The 15,905-nt window shown below is 44.5% G+C and overlaps 1 protein-coding gene and 1 non-coding gene across 2 annotated transcripts in view; both read left to right on the forward strand.

Annotated features, from left to right (window-relative positions):
- The first annotated feature begins 3,148 nt into the window (after positions 1 to 3,148).
- Positions 3,149 to 3,221, forward strand: LOC111719255. Its single transcript, XR_002769461.1, has one exon. It is a non-coding gene; the product is annotated as a small nucleolar RNA Z40 (small nucleolar RNA).
- A 6,380-nt stretch (positions 3,222 to 9,601) lies between these two features.
- Positions 9,602 to 15,905, forward strand: part of DHX37 (DEAH-box helicase 37) — a 31,418-nt gene continuing 25,114 nt past the window's right edge. Inside the window, exons 1-4 of the mRNA XM_031948418.1 lie at positions 9,602 to 9,862; positions 11,163 to 11,332; positions 12,227 to 12,339; positions 13,808 to 14,120. Coding sequence (XP_031804278.1) covers positions 9,751 to 9,862; positions 11,163 to 11,332; positions 12,227 to 12,339; positions 13,808 to 14,120 — 708 coding nt within the window. The 5' untranslated portion in view covers positions 9,602 to 9,750. The remainder of the gene's footprint in view (positions 9,863 to 11,162; positions 11,333 to 12,226; positions 12,340 to 13,807; positions 14,121 to 15,905) is intronic.

The raw sequence follows: 15,905 nt of genomic DNA on the forward strand, positions 1-15,905 counted from the left end.
TGCCAATGCTTTCCCAAGATTTGTCTCCAGTTTCAGCTATTCATACTAATTTGTACAAGTGTCTCTACTCCATGCCATCCTAATTTCCTTTCTCCCCTCCTTTCTCCCCTCCTCTCTCCCTTCTTATCTCTTCCATTCCTCTTTCCCCCTTCCATCCTTCCTTCTTCCCTCTCCTTTCTTCCCTTTCCTTCTTCCTCCTTTCCTTCCCCCTTCCTTTCTTTCCCTCCTTCCTTCCTCTCATCATCCATCTTCCTTCCTTCCCAGGATGTATTGGAAAAGGGCTGCAAACAATGTTTTTATTAATAGTTTTCAATATTGATGCCAGTGCATTCCTCCTAAGACTTGTCTCCAATTTCTATTGTTTGTTTCTACTAATTTGCACAAGTGTCTCTCCTCCATGCCGTCCTTCCCCCATTAAATTGTGAGCTTTGTGAAGGCAGGAACTTTTTTCCTTTCTTTGCATCCCCAGAGTTTAACATAAGGCTTGGCACATAGTAGGTTCCTAATGAATGTTTATTGATTTGACATATGCATAGTTGTTTGCATGTTTTCTTCCATATTAGAGTGTGAGGTTGTTGAGAGTAGAGACTGTGCTCTGCCATATGTGAATCCCTAGTCCTTAGCAGTGTCAGCTAATACCCCCCCCCCCCCCTTCTACAGGAAGCCTTTCCCAAACCCTTTTAATTGTAGTGTCTTCCTTCCTTAATTATAGGCTCCTCCAGGGAGTCTTTCCTGATTTCTTGGATTGTTTATGCTCTCTCCCCACCAAATTATTTTGTATTTACTTTGTATGTATTTATCGCATGTGTTATATCTCCCTGCGTGTCCTAAAACAGAAACTCTTTTGAAGATAGTTGTTTTATTTTTGCCTGGATAGCTCAACCAGGCACAATTCCCTGCACACAGTAGTAAGTAGTGACTTGATAAGAGTTTTTAATTCAATCAAAGGCTATGTCAGGAGCACACAAACTCTGGTAGGTTCTGTCAAACTAGAAAGTCATAGAAATGTGGCTGTAGGACAAGAAGGATCCTCAGGGCCAACTCTAATCTGAGATGCAGAGAGGTAAAATAACTCGGCCAAAGTGAAGACAGAGATAGATTTTGAACCCAGACCGGGTAGCTTCAAATGCACTGTTCTTTCCACACACTATCCTGGGCACTGCTGAGCAATAAACAGCCTCCCTAAGAGCACAGAAACTCCTTGGCAGCTTGGCCAGATCGATGCATTGATGAGAAATGAAAGGCTCGGGGGAACTCAGATCTGTGTTGATGGAAGGAGTTTTCACCCAGGTGAAACCACTAATCCTCGGAATATTGGAGTATAAGTGCATTAGTATCTGTCTCCTGGTAGAGGTGAAGGACTCCATTTAAAAAGGAGAAATACATTTCTGGGCATGATCAATGCAGAGATTTGTTTTGTTTGACTATGTGTATTTGTTGGAAGGGTTTTATTTTTCCTTTACTCCACCCCTGGGAAGGTAGAAGGATTGGGAGAGAAAATAAAAGCTTGTTCTTTGAAAAGAATTAATTAAAAAGTGCAAGTGCATTAGAGGCTTGAATTGTGCAGCGGGAAGGTATTGTGTGGGAAGAGATTCTGAAAGACCAATTTAAATGGGCTTTAAAAGATGAGTAAGGACAAAAGAGTTAGGGAGGCATGGGGAGGAAGGGCTTTTGAGGCTGAGATTAGCAAAGACCCAGATGTGGGAGAGGCATAAAACAGAAAGTTGGGCTGAAGCACAGAGTATATTGGGGGGAGGAGGGGCAACATGGAATCAGGCTTGGAAGGGTGGAAAGCTGCAGATTGGGGAGGACCTTAAGGGTCAAAGGCAACTACTAGAGCAAAGGAATGATCCAGTCAGATCTTTGGGAAAATTATTCTGTCAGTAATACAAAGCAGAGTTGAAAGGGAAGAGAGAGGAAGCAGGAAAGTGGGTTGAGAGGCTTTTATGAGTCCAAGTGGGTAGTAATGGAAATCTGTCCCAGGATGGGGACTCCAGCTGATCCTAGAGCAGTCTTCCAATGGATAACCCCAATATACTAGTCATTGATCATTTTGTTAATAGGCTGCCCACCTCGATATAAAAGTGGATTCAGAATGCACAATATGACACATTTCTTTGACTACAGCCAATGGGGAAATTTGTCTTGAGTTTTGTTATTGTTTTCTCATGTTCTCATGGGGTTGGAGTGGGGGAATAAGAAAGCAGATCTTAATTGATTAAAACAAATAAAATATTTTTAAAAAATCAAGCAGGAATGTTAAGTGCATAACACGGGCTGACTTTGTGCTAAACTGGGGACACAAAGACAAAAGTGAAACAGTATCTGACCTCAGGGTAGCTTAATCTATTCTAGGAAACCTCACACCAGAGTCTAAGTAGATGCACATATATGCATAGAAATACAAGGTAATTGGGAGCAGCTAGGTGATGCAGTGGATAGAGCACCAGCTCTGAAGTCAGAAGGACCTAGTTCAACTTTGATCTCAGACACTTAACACTTCCTAGCTGTATGACCCTGGGCAAATCACTTAACTTCAATTGCCTCAACAAAAAAAGAAGAAGAAATACAAGGTAATTTAGGAAGACACTAACATCTGAGGATTTTAGGAAAGGACCCAACTTGGCTTTGCAGGCAAGGAGGAATCTATTTCAAGCATGGGGGGTGGGAGGTAACTTGTACAAAAAAAAAAAAAAAAAAAAAGAGGTAGGGGATGAGAGGTTGTGTGTCAGAAACAGCAAGAAGGCCCCTAGACTGGGCCATAAGGTTTTCGATGCAATAGATTTTTTGTCAGATTTTTTTTTATGACCCCATTTGGAATTTTCTTGGAATAATTTGACATTTTCTTCTCCAGCTCATTTTACCGATGAGGAAACTGAGGCAAACAGTGTAAAGTGACTTGTCCAGGGTCACAAGGGCAGTAAGCATCCCACTCCAAAGGAGTCAGTGCTCTTTTCACCATTTAGAGGATAGCTCAGGAAGGCTAAAGGTTTGAGTCAAGAAGGGAGACTCTTGCAATAGTCCAGGTGAGAGGTGATGAGGAGGGAGCATGAGTGGAGCATATCTGGAGGTACCTTTGACAAGATAACAACTGATTAGATGTGTGAGGTGAGGGAGACTTGAGAAGGCAGAGTCAAAAATGACTTATCTGTGTGGTGGTGATAGGCAAAATGTTCAACTGCTCTGAAAAGGTGAATGAAAAATGCCATTTCTGAAGATCCAGGTTCTTTGTGTTTCATTATCTTATTCATTTCTAAGAAAACTGAGCAAAGGAGAAAGTGAGCTCATCAGTAAAATGTATGATTCATTCAGTAATTATAGGGCAATTGATAGAGTCATTGAATATTTCAAATTTCTTGTTTACTGATAACTGAAAAATGGTAGTCATCTTACTTTGACAAAATGATATTGAAGGGGGAGGAAAACTGTTCCCTTTACTGAAACTATGTTCCCTTTAAGATTATCACTTTGAAACTGTGTTCCCTTTTGATCTGTGATCCCTTTTGGAGTCTCCCCCCTCCCTCCATAAGTTATCTTTCTGGGATGCCAGACCCTTTGATTCAATTAGAAATCTTGAGCAAAAAGCACCCATTTGAAGTGTTGTGAATTCCAATAGGAGATCTGGGCTGGATACAGATAAGCATCTAAGCCTGAGAACTTGACTTCCTTTTCAACCTGAATCCTCAAGACTCCTTTTAAAGGGAAGTTTCTAAACTCACCCCTTGCAGAAGGTCCAAAGCAGTTTGTTCTACTTCTAGGACCCTGCCCCCTGAGAAGACTTTCTCTTCTCAGTGCCACCCTCCATTTCCCTAACAGGACCTTGCAGAATGTCCAAAGCAGCTTGCTAGGACTCTGTCTGCTGAGAAGACATTATCTTCACAGTGTTAGCCTCCATTTCCCTAATAGGACTTTGCCACTACAGAAGCCAGTCTCTTAGCAAAACTGGCTTTCTATCTAACAATGAACTTTCATTTTTGCCAATTAATAATTTGGGTTCATGAATAACCTGCATCGATCACAAGGAGATTTTAACAACTCTTATTGCCACAAACCTTATCAATATTACTACTTACATAAACTGTAAGGTTGTTCTTACATCAACTACAAAAGAGTGGAAGGGGGAAAAAAGCCTAGTTAAAGGATCAGCCTGACAAGTACTCTGAAGCAAGCTATGTTGTAATTTAAATATATTAATGTTTTGAAATGGAGAATGGAGAAAAGACAAGAGGAAAAAGCAAGAGCTATCAGAAAGAACACTGTCAATCAATCTAAAATGGCATCTATGGTTCCAGATTCTCTGGAGAAGCAATTTTTTAAAAAATGGTTACTGTTTTTTAAAAAAAAATTAATATAAATTTCAACAATTTTTTTAAATGACTTAAAGTGACTAGAACAATAGGGATACCTATATTACAGAAGGTCAAAAAAAGAATAAATTCTGGGATGAAGATAGTAAATTTTGTTTCAGACATGGATAATAGATGGGAAGCTGAAAAGGATCTCACAGGTCATCTTGTTCAACCCTTCACTTAATAGAGGAGGAAACCGAGGCTTCAAATATGATGTGACTGGCCAGGAATCATAGCATCTCTAGCAGCATTTGAGAAAAACCTTCCTAACTATCCATGACACCCCTTGATATTGTTCAGGAGTGGCTCTCTTAGTGACCCCTATCCCGTATTGTGCAAATACTGTCCATGGGGTGTGTTGGCAAAAACAACCACAGTGGTTTGCCATTTCCTTTTCCCATATTACACCATCTAAATGCCTCCAACTTCAGAGTCCAAAATATCTTTGGGTATCCCCTCCAGCTATACCCATTCAAAACATGCCCAACTTATACTGGAGATCCTTGTAGACCTGGCCTCCTGAGTGAAATCTTACTTTCCTTCAATGCTTTGCTTGATACATTGGAAGGCAGAAAATCTGAATCATGGCCCTGACCCTGTTTTTTCCCCTTCTCCTACTCCAGTTTCTTCTTCCTCTTTCTAACACAGTGAGTTCTTTTCACTTTTTTGGTATGGGGTAGGGTGGGATGGGTCAGGATCCTATGATTTTACCCATTTCACACCAGGAAACTCCCACCCTGAGCAGATTAGCAGTAGATCAATTAGTTTAGATCAATTCATCTGAAATCTTAAAAGAGAGCTGTTTGAGGCACCCCAAGGTTAGGTACGTGACTTGCTAGTGGTTTGAGCTACTGTATATCAGAGATAGGAATTGATTCATCCTCTCTCAAATGAGGCTAGCATTTATTTTTTGCTAGCCTTAGAGATTTATACACATTAAAATCCTTGAACTGAGAACATGCTTAATAAATATAGAATCAGAAAAAATAGAAATAATAAAACCTTCCTGCTCTCCCTCACAGTTGTTTTGAGAAATATAACGTTGTTTTGAGAAACATTACATTGTTTTATCTCATTTGTGAGGAAGAGATGATAGGAATAATTGTTTCATTTTACAGATAGGAAAACTGAAGGCTGAAATCTCATAAGGATCCTGGGACTGGAAACCAAGGATAAACTGAAAACCATTGTTCCTGGTAAAAAGAAGACAAACAGACCTAGACTGAATCCCCTGCCCTAATTTAACATTGTGACTTTGGGCTAGTGACAACAACTCTAGGACTCATTTTCCTTCCTTAGAGATTACATTGTTTCCCAGAGCATTTCCAAAAAACAACCAAACTGTTATCTTGTTTTTAAATTTACAAAACAAGGTCTCAGGACTCATGTTCCTTAGAGACTACATTGTCTCCAAGAGCATTTCCAAAAAAGAACAAAACAGTTATCTTGTTTTTAAATTAACAAGCATTAAATTATTATTTTTATTATTATGGCTTTTTATTTACAAGATATATGCATGGGTAATTTTTCAGCACTGACGATTGCAAAACCTTTTGTTTTCCCCTCCTTCCCCCCCACCCCTTCCTCCAGATGGCAGGTTGACTAATACATGTTAAATATGTTAAAATATATGTTAAATACATTATGTGTACATATGTCCATACAATTATTTTGCTGTACAAAAAGAATCGGACTTTGGAATAGTGTACAATTAACCCGTGAAGGAAATAAAAAATGCAGGTGGACAAAAATAGAGGGATTGGGAATTCTATGTAGTGGTTCATACTCATTTCCCAGAGTTCTTTTGTTGGATGTAGCTGGTTCAATTCATTACTGACAAGCATTAAATTAATAATAATTTCATGTCTGAAAAATTAAAAGTACAAAAAACCTTGTAGTAAATATCCATAGTGAAGCAAAATAAATTCTCATGTTGGCCATGTCCAAAAATATATGTCCAGTCTACATTTTGAAGTCCTCACTTCTCTGTTAAGAGGTTGGTAGCATACTTCATCATCCATTCTAACAGGGGACACAACAGGAAAATAAATATGTGGAAAGCCAGTTGATGTAACGAGCCAAGGGAAGGTACTGGAATGAAGAGATTGGTTCTGCAGGAGGGAGGATTTCATTTGGAGCTTAAAGGATGAGCATGGTCTTTGGGCCCAGGTCCGATGGCACCCAGGGAACCAGCTTTCCACTCCACTGACTGTCCAGGTGCATTCTAGCATTCTCACCTATTCTTCATTGTACTTGATCACAATACCTAAGTTTTTCAATGTTGTTTTCCATTACAGTATTGCTATTGTATAAATCAGCTTCTACTCAATTCACTCTGCATCAGATTATACAAGTCTTCTCAGGATTCTCTTGTTGTGCCACAGTTCCCTTTTATTGTTCTGCCTCAATTTCCTTAAATTGTTCTGCCTCAGTTTCCCCAATTGTTCTCTCTCAATTTCCCTGAATTGTTCTGCTTCAATCCATTTAGTTGCAACCCCACCTTCTCTAGTTCATTAAGACTGATATAACTCAGGGCTACTTACTCTAAGGTTATAAATTGTCAATGTGTAAACTCAAGATAAGGGGGAGTTCAGACGTCCTGGCTCCTAACACCTCCTAAATCATCAAAAATTTGTGGTCCTACCCCCATTCTGTCATTGTTCTTCTTTATCCCAATTTATCAGAATGTCTGGTGCCTCACCTCATCCTGTCAGAACCAGATTGGTAGTCCCTTCTTGTGGTGTTCTTTTTCTTTAAAATATAATGGTTCTCCACAGGATAGTTTACCTCTCAGACCTGTGGAAGGGGAAGGTCTTAGTTTCAGTTGAAAGTAATAATCACCCAAATTCAGCCAAGTGTTAAAAGTTCAGATATTTTATTGCTTCCTCCAAAATAGCCTGGTTAGTTTTTCTTAGAGGCCTATCTTTCTGCTTGGTTCCAAGAGCTCTTGCACTTGTCCTTTGCCTCTGCTTTCTGAAGCCTCCAGCCAGCACAAAGGTGGAAGATGGAATGAATCTCTCTTGGCTCCGAGAGAGGGCTTCTGGCTCTCAATCTCCCAGAGTGCTGAATCTGGTTGCACCTCCCTCAACTGAACTGACGCTCCCCTCTCAATTTTTTAGCTGAACTCCCGACTGACCCTCTGTCCGCTTCTTTTATATGATCTCCCAAAGGTTGACTCTTCCCCTCTGAGGGAGGTATTAAGGGAGGTGTGAATTCACAAAGTTAACTTTGTGAATCTCCCATATTTGTGAACTCCAATGAGTACTTAAATACTTCTTGCTTATATGAGCTCTCTAAAGGTGTGAACACAAACATTATTGTCTATCAGTTCTACTTAGTACCTTGTTTCTTCTGGCCCATAACATCTCCTCCTAAGATCAGATCAATCATACTGAACCATGTTAAATTAGATAATTATTGTCTCTATCAACTCTAATGACTTAACACTTTGTAGGGATTCCAACACCTTCTGGCTCTCAGTACTCTGACTCCGCCCCTACCTCAGTCTACTCCTGTATCTGAGCCACCTGTGTATATATATACTTCATGGGAAACACACATTAGGTACTGGATGCTTTGGACATCAGCCCTGGGGGCATCATTCCCCCAGCACAATCTCTCCCTTTCAAATAAAATGTTAAAAACTCTCTAATCTCTATCTTGCCTCAGTTTCTCCAACATTACACTCTGAAACCCTATTGTGCCCCTGAGGCTGAAATAATATGCTGTTATATCCACATGCCATAATTTGTAGACCATTTCTCTAACTTATGGAAAGCTAGGTAGCACAGTGGATAGAGTGCTGAGGCTGGATTGCCTTCTTGAATTCAAATCTGACCCTCAGACATTTAGTGGCTGTTTGATCCTAGACCCATTTTCTCATCTGTAAAATGAATTGGAGAAGGAAATGGCAAATACTTCAGTATCTGCGCCAAGAAAACCCTAAGTGGAGTTAATAACAGACACAGCAACAACTAAACAACGCCTCTTTCCCTTAGTTTCTAGAACTTTGTGACTACAAAAAAGAGGTGTTATAAATATACTTAGACATTTAAGACCTTTTAAGTCCTGCTTTGATTTCTTTGGGGTATAGGCCTGGTAGTGTTTGTTATAGCTGGGACAAAGGGTAAGCAATCAATCAATCAATCAATATTAAGTGCCTGTTATGTGCTAGCTAGAAAAGGAAATGGCAAATCACTCCAGTATCTTCAGTAAGAAAACTTCAATTCCTGGAAAGACTTAATATGACCTGATGCTAACTGAGAAGAGTAGAACCAAAAGGAACATGATTATGTGATGATCATCTGTGAAGGACTTGGCTCTTTTCAACAATGAGGTGATTTAGGGCAATTCCAAAATGCTTGGGATGGAAAGAGCCATCTGCAACCAGAGAGAGCACTGTGGAGAGAATGTGTTTCAAAGCATAGTATCTATGCCTTTTTTTTTTTAATTGTTGTTTGCTTTTTTTTTTTTTTCTTTTGATCTGATTTTTCCTGATGAATCTGAAAATGTTTAGAAGAACTGTGCGTTTAACATAATGGGATTGCTTATTGTCTAGGGGTGGGGAGAGGAAGGAGAAAAATTTGGAACACAAATGTTGAGGGCATGTATTTGAAAAAAAATAAATAAATTTAAATATAATTGAGAAATATGTAATAAAAATACAAAGAGAAAAAAGAAAAAATTCAATTGGAGTCATGAAGAATCGGACAGGAGGGAACCTGACGTTAAAACAATTGGGCAGAGCATCCAAAAGAAGAGCAAAGCCAGGGCCTGCCCTCAAGGAGCTTACATTCTAATGGGGGACACAACAGGAAAATAGATACGTGCAAAGCCAGGAGAAGTAACGAGCCGAGGGAAGGCACTGGAATGAAGAGATTGGTTCTGCAGGAGGGAGGATTTCATTGGGAGCTTAAAGGATGAGCATGGTCTTTGGGCCCAGGTCCGGGGGCGCCCAGGGAACCAGCTTTCCACTCCACTGACCGTCCAGGTGCATTCCAGCATTCTCCCAGCTCTCCCTTAAGCCCCAGCCCCTGTCCTTCCCGCTCCTCCTCCCGCTCCTCCTCCCGCTCCTCCTCCTCCCGCTCCTCCCTCCTCCCGCTCCTCCTCCCGCTCCTCCCTCCTCCCGCTCCTCCTCCCGCTCCTCCTCCCGCTCCTCCTCCCGCTCCTCCCTCCTCCCGCTCCTCCTCCCGCTCCTCCTCCCGCTCCTCCCTCCTTCGTCAGTTTCCAGCCCACGAGTTCAGGGACGGCCCCCTTCCCCGCCCCGTTTCCGGCGGTTCTCGCGAGATCAGAGGGCGGAAGTTTTCTTCGCTGTGGGGACCTGAGTCGCCGCACGTGCGTGGTCTCCGTGGATTTTGCCGCCGCTACCGCGGCGGGGGCTGCGGGTCACAGAACCGGCGCCATGGGGAAGCTGCACCGGCGCTTCAACGTCAAAGGGCGGCAGCGGCAGCCGCCGCCGTCGGCGGGACCCGAGCCTGCGCGGCCGGAAGTCCAGGTGCAGCTGGAGTTGGACGGTAAGAACTCTTTTTTTTTTTTTTTTTTTTTTTCTACTAGCCTCTGTTTGCTCATCTGTGAAATGGGCACAAAGGAGCTGTGTTTTTTGAATGACTTCTCTGAGCCTTGGTTAACTCATCTGCGAAATGGGCACAAGGGAGCTGTGCTTTGTGAGTGACTTCTCCGAGCCTCAGTTTTTTCATCCGCCAAATGAGCTAGAGAAGGAAATGTGACAAGCCCCTGCAGTGTCTCTCCCCCAGCGGGGTCATGAAGAGTCGGATTGGGCTGAACAAGCACACGCACACACACACAGGGAACTTTTGCGCCTCTGTCGCTGGGGCGGTGGGCACAACGCCGGGCTTGGGCCCAGTTACAGGGGTCCTCAGACTACGGCCCGCGGGCCAGATGCGGCAGCTGAGGACCGTTATCCCCCTCCCCCAGGGCTGTGAAGTTTCTTTATTTAAAGGCCCCCAGAACAAAGTTTTCGTTCTTGCTCTAGTCCGGCCTCCAGCGGTCTGAGGGACAGTGACCTGGCCCCCTGTTTAAAAAGTTTGAGGACCCCTTTTCCTTACTTGGGCATTCGTCTGGCTCAGTTTTGTCGTTTGTAAAATGGGGATGACAAAGGCAGCGGCCTCCCAGAACTGGGAGCATCAGGTTTGAAGGGCTTTGAAACCTTGGGGCTCCGGGTTGAGTGCCACTGTTAGTGCCATTGTTATAAAAGTGAGCCAGGTGCAGTGATGACCTCCAGGGTCGCCATCAATCAACAAAAAGTCATCAAGCACCTACTGTGCGCCTTGCCACGTAGTAGGTTACACCAAAAAAGCCAAAGACGGCCCACCTCCCTGAGGCGCTTGGGATGCTTCCTACGGGGAAGCAGGCAGGGTCCTCTCCCACCTTGTCATGCCTTGGGGGATGGTCCGCTTAGAACAGGAAGCAATCTCTCCCATTTTACAGGACGGAGCTAGAGGGGCCCAAGGCTAGCTGGTGGTGGGACTCGGGTGGGTGTCTTTCCAAGGTGACGGGGAGCCATGAATGGCCCCAGAGCGAGTCCCCCCAATCGTACAGTGTCTCTCACCCCACTTCCCTCCTTGTTTCCACAAAAGTTGTTTGCGTTCCTTTGTCTGAGCCTGTGCCAACGTCTAGTCGGCCTCCCCTCCAGCCTTCCTCGGTTGCCCCAGTAGAGCAAGGAATTGGGTTTCCTGGTATGATTGGTTCTTCTCCTATAAAACCCTGTATTCACGCTGGCTGTCGCTGTGCTTGAGCTCTGGGCCAGCGCCGGCCAGCTTGACCCCGAGGCCTCAGGCTTGGGTATCCTTCCAGACAGAGACCTGTGGAAGGGAGTGGATGAGAGCAATGCCCTCGTCCTGCCCGGACGGAAGGAGAAGAAGAAGAAGGCTGTGGCCACCGCCAAGAAGGAGAAGAAGCCCCTGACCAAGAAGGAGAAGAAGCTCCTACAGAAAGTGCTGGAGCAAAAGACAAAAAAGATGCAGGTATGAGCGGGGGCGGCTGGCTCCGCTCCAGGGACTGGGGGACACGGGCTCCCAGGCCCCTTCTGCTGTGGCCTTTGGAGGGCCTTCCAAGGCTGCTGTAAGTGCTGGTTGGTGACCTCCCGTGGCCGTGTTGATGGCATTCCTGTAGAATAGGTCTGGGACGCGTCACTCCCCTGCTAGTTTTCTTATAGTTTGTGTTCTGCAGCCTGATGCACGGGTGTACAGAATAACAGCTTTTCATATAAGGGAAGGAAAAGATATAAGCTTGTTCTTGATATAAGCACCTTCTTGACCAGAATGAGATGGGTTTATTCATCTTTATTTCCTCAATACCTAGTAGGATGGTTTCTGTCCTTGGTAGGTGGTTAATAAGTCTTGAATGAAGAAAATAAATGGAATAACCCAATGAATGAATGATTCGGGCAGTGATCCTGTGAATGAATGAATGAATGAAAGAATTATCCAATGAATCAGTGAACAAATGCTTCCCAAGTGACCGCTGAGTCCGAGGCTCTGTCCCTGGGCTCAGCTCTTGTCCAAGTCCTGACTTAATTTTTTTGCCCATAGGACTTGAGTCTGCCTTCGCCTCTGGGGGGAGGGCTGGTGGCTGGTGGCCCAGGCCCCTCCTCTATGGGGCTGGGGCTCCTGATTGCCAAAATCCATCTCTCCCCAAACAACTTGAGCCCTTCCACACTGCTACCTTCCAAACCCACCTAGAAGGAGAATCATTCCCAGACTCTCCTGCTTTGTCCCACAGGGTGTTCATGGAGACTGTTAGAACATTTCCCTGGCCATGTCTCAGTTTTGACCCAATCTGTCTTTTTTCTCCACTCACCTGAAGGACAGTAACCCCATATGTGTCACCCTCATTTCTCTCCCCCCTCTTCTTTCCAGCGAGCAGAATTATTGCAGAAACTGAGTGAAGTCCAGGCTTCTGAGGCAGAAATGCGGCTTCTCTTTACCTCCTCCAAACTGGGGACTGGTGAGCGGATGTACCACAGCAAAAGGTGAGGTGCCCTGGGGCTTCCAGAGGGTGGGGTGGCTCACCACAAGCAGGCTAAGCTCAAGTGCTCCCATAGCTCACCTGTAGAGTTTGTTTGCGGATGCTAAAAGGGACAACTGTATGTGGCAACCAGGTTGGGAAATGTGCACGTGCCGGTGATTGTGTGTGTATAGGGGTATGTTTGTATTGGAAAGTAGAGGGATGCTCCAGGTGTGTAATTAGATTTTTCTGCAAACCTGAGAAAGGCTTCAGGGCTGATGAAAGAAGACAGTAGGTGAGACAGTAGGGAATAGGTGGGTTTGAATTCTGCCAGTGACAGCAGCTGTGTGACACTGGGAAAGCCTCTTCACCTTCTTATGTTCTCATGTGCCTCAGTGTCTTTGTTGCGGATCGTATTTATCTTGTTTCCTTAAAGTTTGCAAAGCACTTCCCATGGGTTACCTCCTTCTGAATTTTATATAACCTTGTGAGCAGGGTGTTCCAGGCCAGAGGAGAGTCCCTGCTGCAGAGCAGGAGCTTCCTAGAAGCTTGTTGCCTAAAAAGGCCATGAGACTGAATGATGAGAGAAGGTATAATTTATGAGCTCTTTTGGGCTTACAAAGCACTACGTGCGTTTCAGTTGATCTTCACCATTACCTCCATGGGAGATGGTGTTATTATCCCATTGTATAATTGATGATACTGAGGCAAATGGAACTTAAGGGATTTCTGCACCTGGGAAATGTCTGAAGACAGGTTTGAACTCAGATTTTCCTGACTCCACAATTGTGCCGCCAGTTAGTTGCCTTGTCCAGAAGTGGAACCTGAGGCCAGATTCAGACGCTAAGCCTGGCACTCTCCAGCAGTACTGGAGTAGTACTGTAATCAGGCAGTAATCAGTGCCAGTTATTTTTGCTAAAAGTAATCATTTACCTTGATCATTAGTAAGGGTATAAATATAATAAATAATTTATTATTAAGAATAATAAGCTTCTCTTAATGTCTGCATGAATGCTGTTTCTGGGGACAAATGCATGTATGCTGTTGAATATGTATGTGTGTTATGTCTATGTGTGTCAATGTCTGTGTGAGTGTATGTTGTGTCTGTATGTTATATCTGTGTCTATGTGTGTGTGTTTGTGTGGTTGTGTGTCTGTGTATGTCTGTCTGTGTATGTGTGTGTGTGGTGTGTCTATATGTGTCTGTGTGAGTGTTTGTTGTGTCTGTGTGTGTGTCTATCTATTTGTGTCTGTAGTTTATGTGTGTGTGTGTTTGTATGTTGGCCCCAGGGGTTGGTGAATATGAAGGGGAAAGGACGAAGGGAGCCTTGGTGATGATCCCGGTCAGCTGGCTGCAGGGCGAGCTCCTGCCCCTCATAGGGGAGCATCCAATATGCTGACCCTGTGGCTGACATTGTCCGAGGTCAGGCTTAAATTTGGCTCTTTTGGGGCTCTGCCTCTTGATTCCTCTGGTGTCCCTGCTTGTTCCTTCAGTAAGACGGAAGAGCCCAACGCTGTGGGTCCGGAGAAGATTAGTGGCATCCGTGGAGCCCACAGAAAAAGACAAAGGCTGCCCTCGGAAGAGGAGTCTGAGTCCTCCAGCGAGGAGTCCTGGGAAGCCCCAGCTGCAGACACAGGGGACAAGGCGGAGGCCAGAGAGGTGCCCGCCCAGCCCATGGTCGAGGACTCCAAGGCTGCCTCTTGCAGCCAGCCCACCTCCCTGCCGGCACCTCCTCCCCCCGCTCCCCGCCAGCCCACGGCAGAGCCCGCCACCTTTGTCCCAGTGGATCGCTCTCCTGAGATCCAGGTTAGTTTCTGCCCATTTCTGGCTCTGGAAGGCCTGGAAGGTCGTTGTCTGTAAGCTGTCTCCATGATGGCAGTGTTGCTGGTTTGTGGGGTACTGGGAGGCTTGTGAAGCCCCTCACCACGCTCTCCAGAAGTCCCGCAGAGGAGGGGCTGCTCATCTTGTACAGATGAGGCCCCGATCAACAACTCAGAGTGCCCCGGCGGGATTAAGTCAGATCTTGCTGATTGTCCAGTTCAGCTGACTCTCAACAGCTGCACTCAAGAGCACATAAAGTCCTTACACAGGCCCTCTCATTGCAGCCTTCAAATGTTACCCCATGGTGTGGCTATCCCTGTATTTTATTATCCCTCCAAGGCAGGAGGCTCAGAGATGAGGTGATCTATTTAGAATGTGAGAGCAGGATCCTAGCATCTCACAATTTAAATATAGAAGGGGACTGGTCCAGTTGAAAAGCATCTCCACTTACCCATACCCGGTAAGTGGCCATCCAGCCTTTAGTTAAAGGCCTTTGAGAGAAAGAACCTAGTAGCTCTTGAGACAGTCCACTTTGGGCTAGCTCCAATTGTTAAGTTTTTCTTGCCATCAAGCATAAATCTACCTTTTGCAGCCTTCATCTGTCGCTCTTCATACTTACTTCTGGGGCCAAATAGGAGTCAGCCAGCCCTTATTAAGCACTGTTACACATCAGGCACTATGGTGAGCCCTGGAAAGACAAAGAAAGGCAAGAAGATGGTCCTTACCCTCAATGAGATTGCAGTCTAACGGGGGAGACCATTAACAGCAGCAACATACAAACACATACAATAAATTGGAGATATTCAATGGGGGAAGAACAAGACCAAACTGTGTCTGAGATGGTTGAAAAAAGCTGACTGCTCCTCTCCTTACTAACATCCCCAGCACCTTCAGAGCTTACGTAGCCTATACTTGGCCAGCTTTGCCATAATGGCTGCCCTCATTGGGACGCTCAGAAGTGTCCATTCTGAAATTGAGTGCATGGAAACTGAACAAACTTCCCTCAATGCAGTCTGACTGTGGAAAGTGAAAATGGACCATCACCTCCGAGAAACTAGGTCTCCTTTTTTCCTTTTGTTTTTCTTGGTTATCATGGGTTTTAGCAATCAAAACGGTGCAAAAAGCCTGCAGCCTCTGTAAGGAAAGTGCAAGGGAAGAGAAAGAAAGCTGAGAAATAAACAGTTAAACGACCTTTGGGAATCGGAGTGCTGGACTAATATTTTGATCTTTTGACCTCAGCCCCATCACTTCCAGTTTTCTTTTTTCAATATTTACCCTGGTCTTCTCCCACTTGTCAGTCAGGCTCTGCCTTGTCATTTGTTTTTTTTTTGAAGGGTCTGCTTTTCCAGCCTTCTGACATCTTGATACTGTAGGGGAACGTAGCTTTAGGCAAAGCGTCTTTGTGGTCACACACTTGCTGTACTCTTCCTGGGTATCAGAGTCCCTTTGATAAGGTCCTTTCTTGTTACCTTGGCCATTTTGCTTCAGTTTATCTCCTCATCACTATCTCTCCATTGCGACTGAATAAGAGTTTGCATATCTGTTGGACATGCCAAAGAAATCTTCCAGCTGCTTCTTGTCTTCCAGTTTCTTCAGTCGTTCCTCACTTTCCCAACCAGTAGACCCATCTTTTCATTGATGGTTTTTATCAACTTCTTGGCAAATTTAGGAGTTTGTCAGTGTCAGTGGGCTCCTCATCTACTTTGGGCTTCTCAAAATAGCTGTGTCGCTTCTTCTCCTCATCTCTTTCTTGGTCCTGCTCTCTGTCCC

This window comes from Sarcophilus harrisii, chromosome 1 (assembly GCF_902635505.1).
Source record: "Sarcophilus harrisii chromosome 1, mSarHar1.11, whole genome shotgun sequence".
Lineage (NCBI taxonomy): Eukaryota > Metazoa > Chordata > Mammalia > Dasyuromorphia > Dasyuridae > Sarcophilus > Sarcophilus harrisii.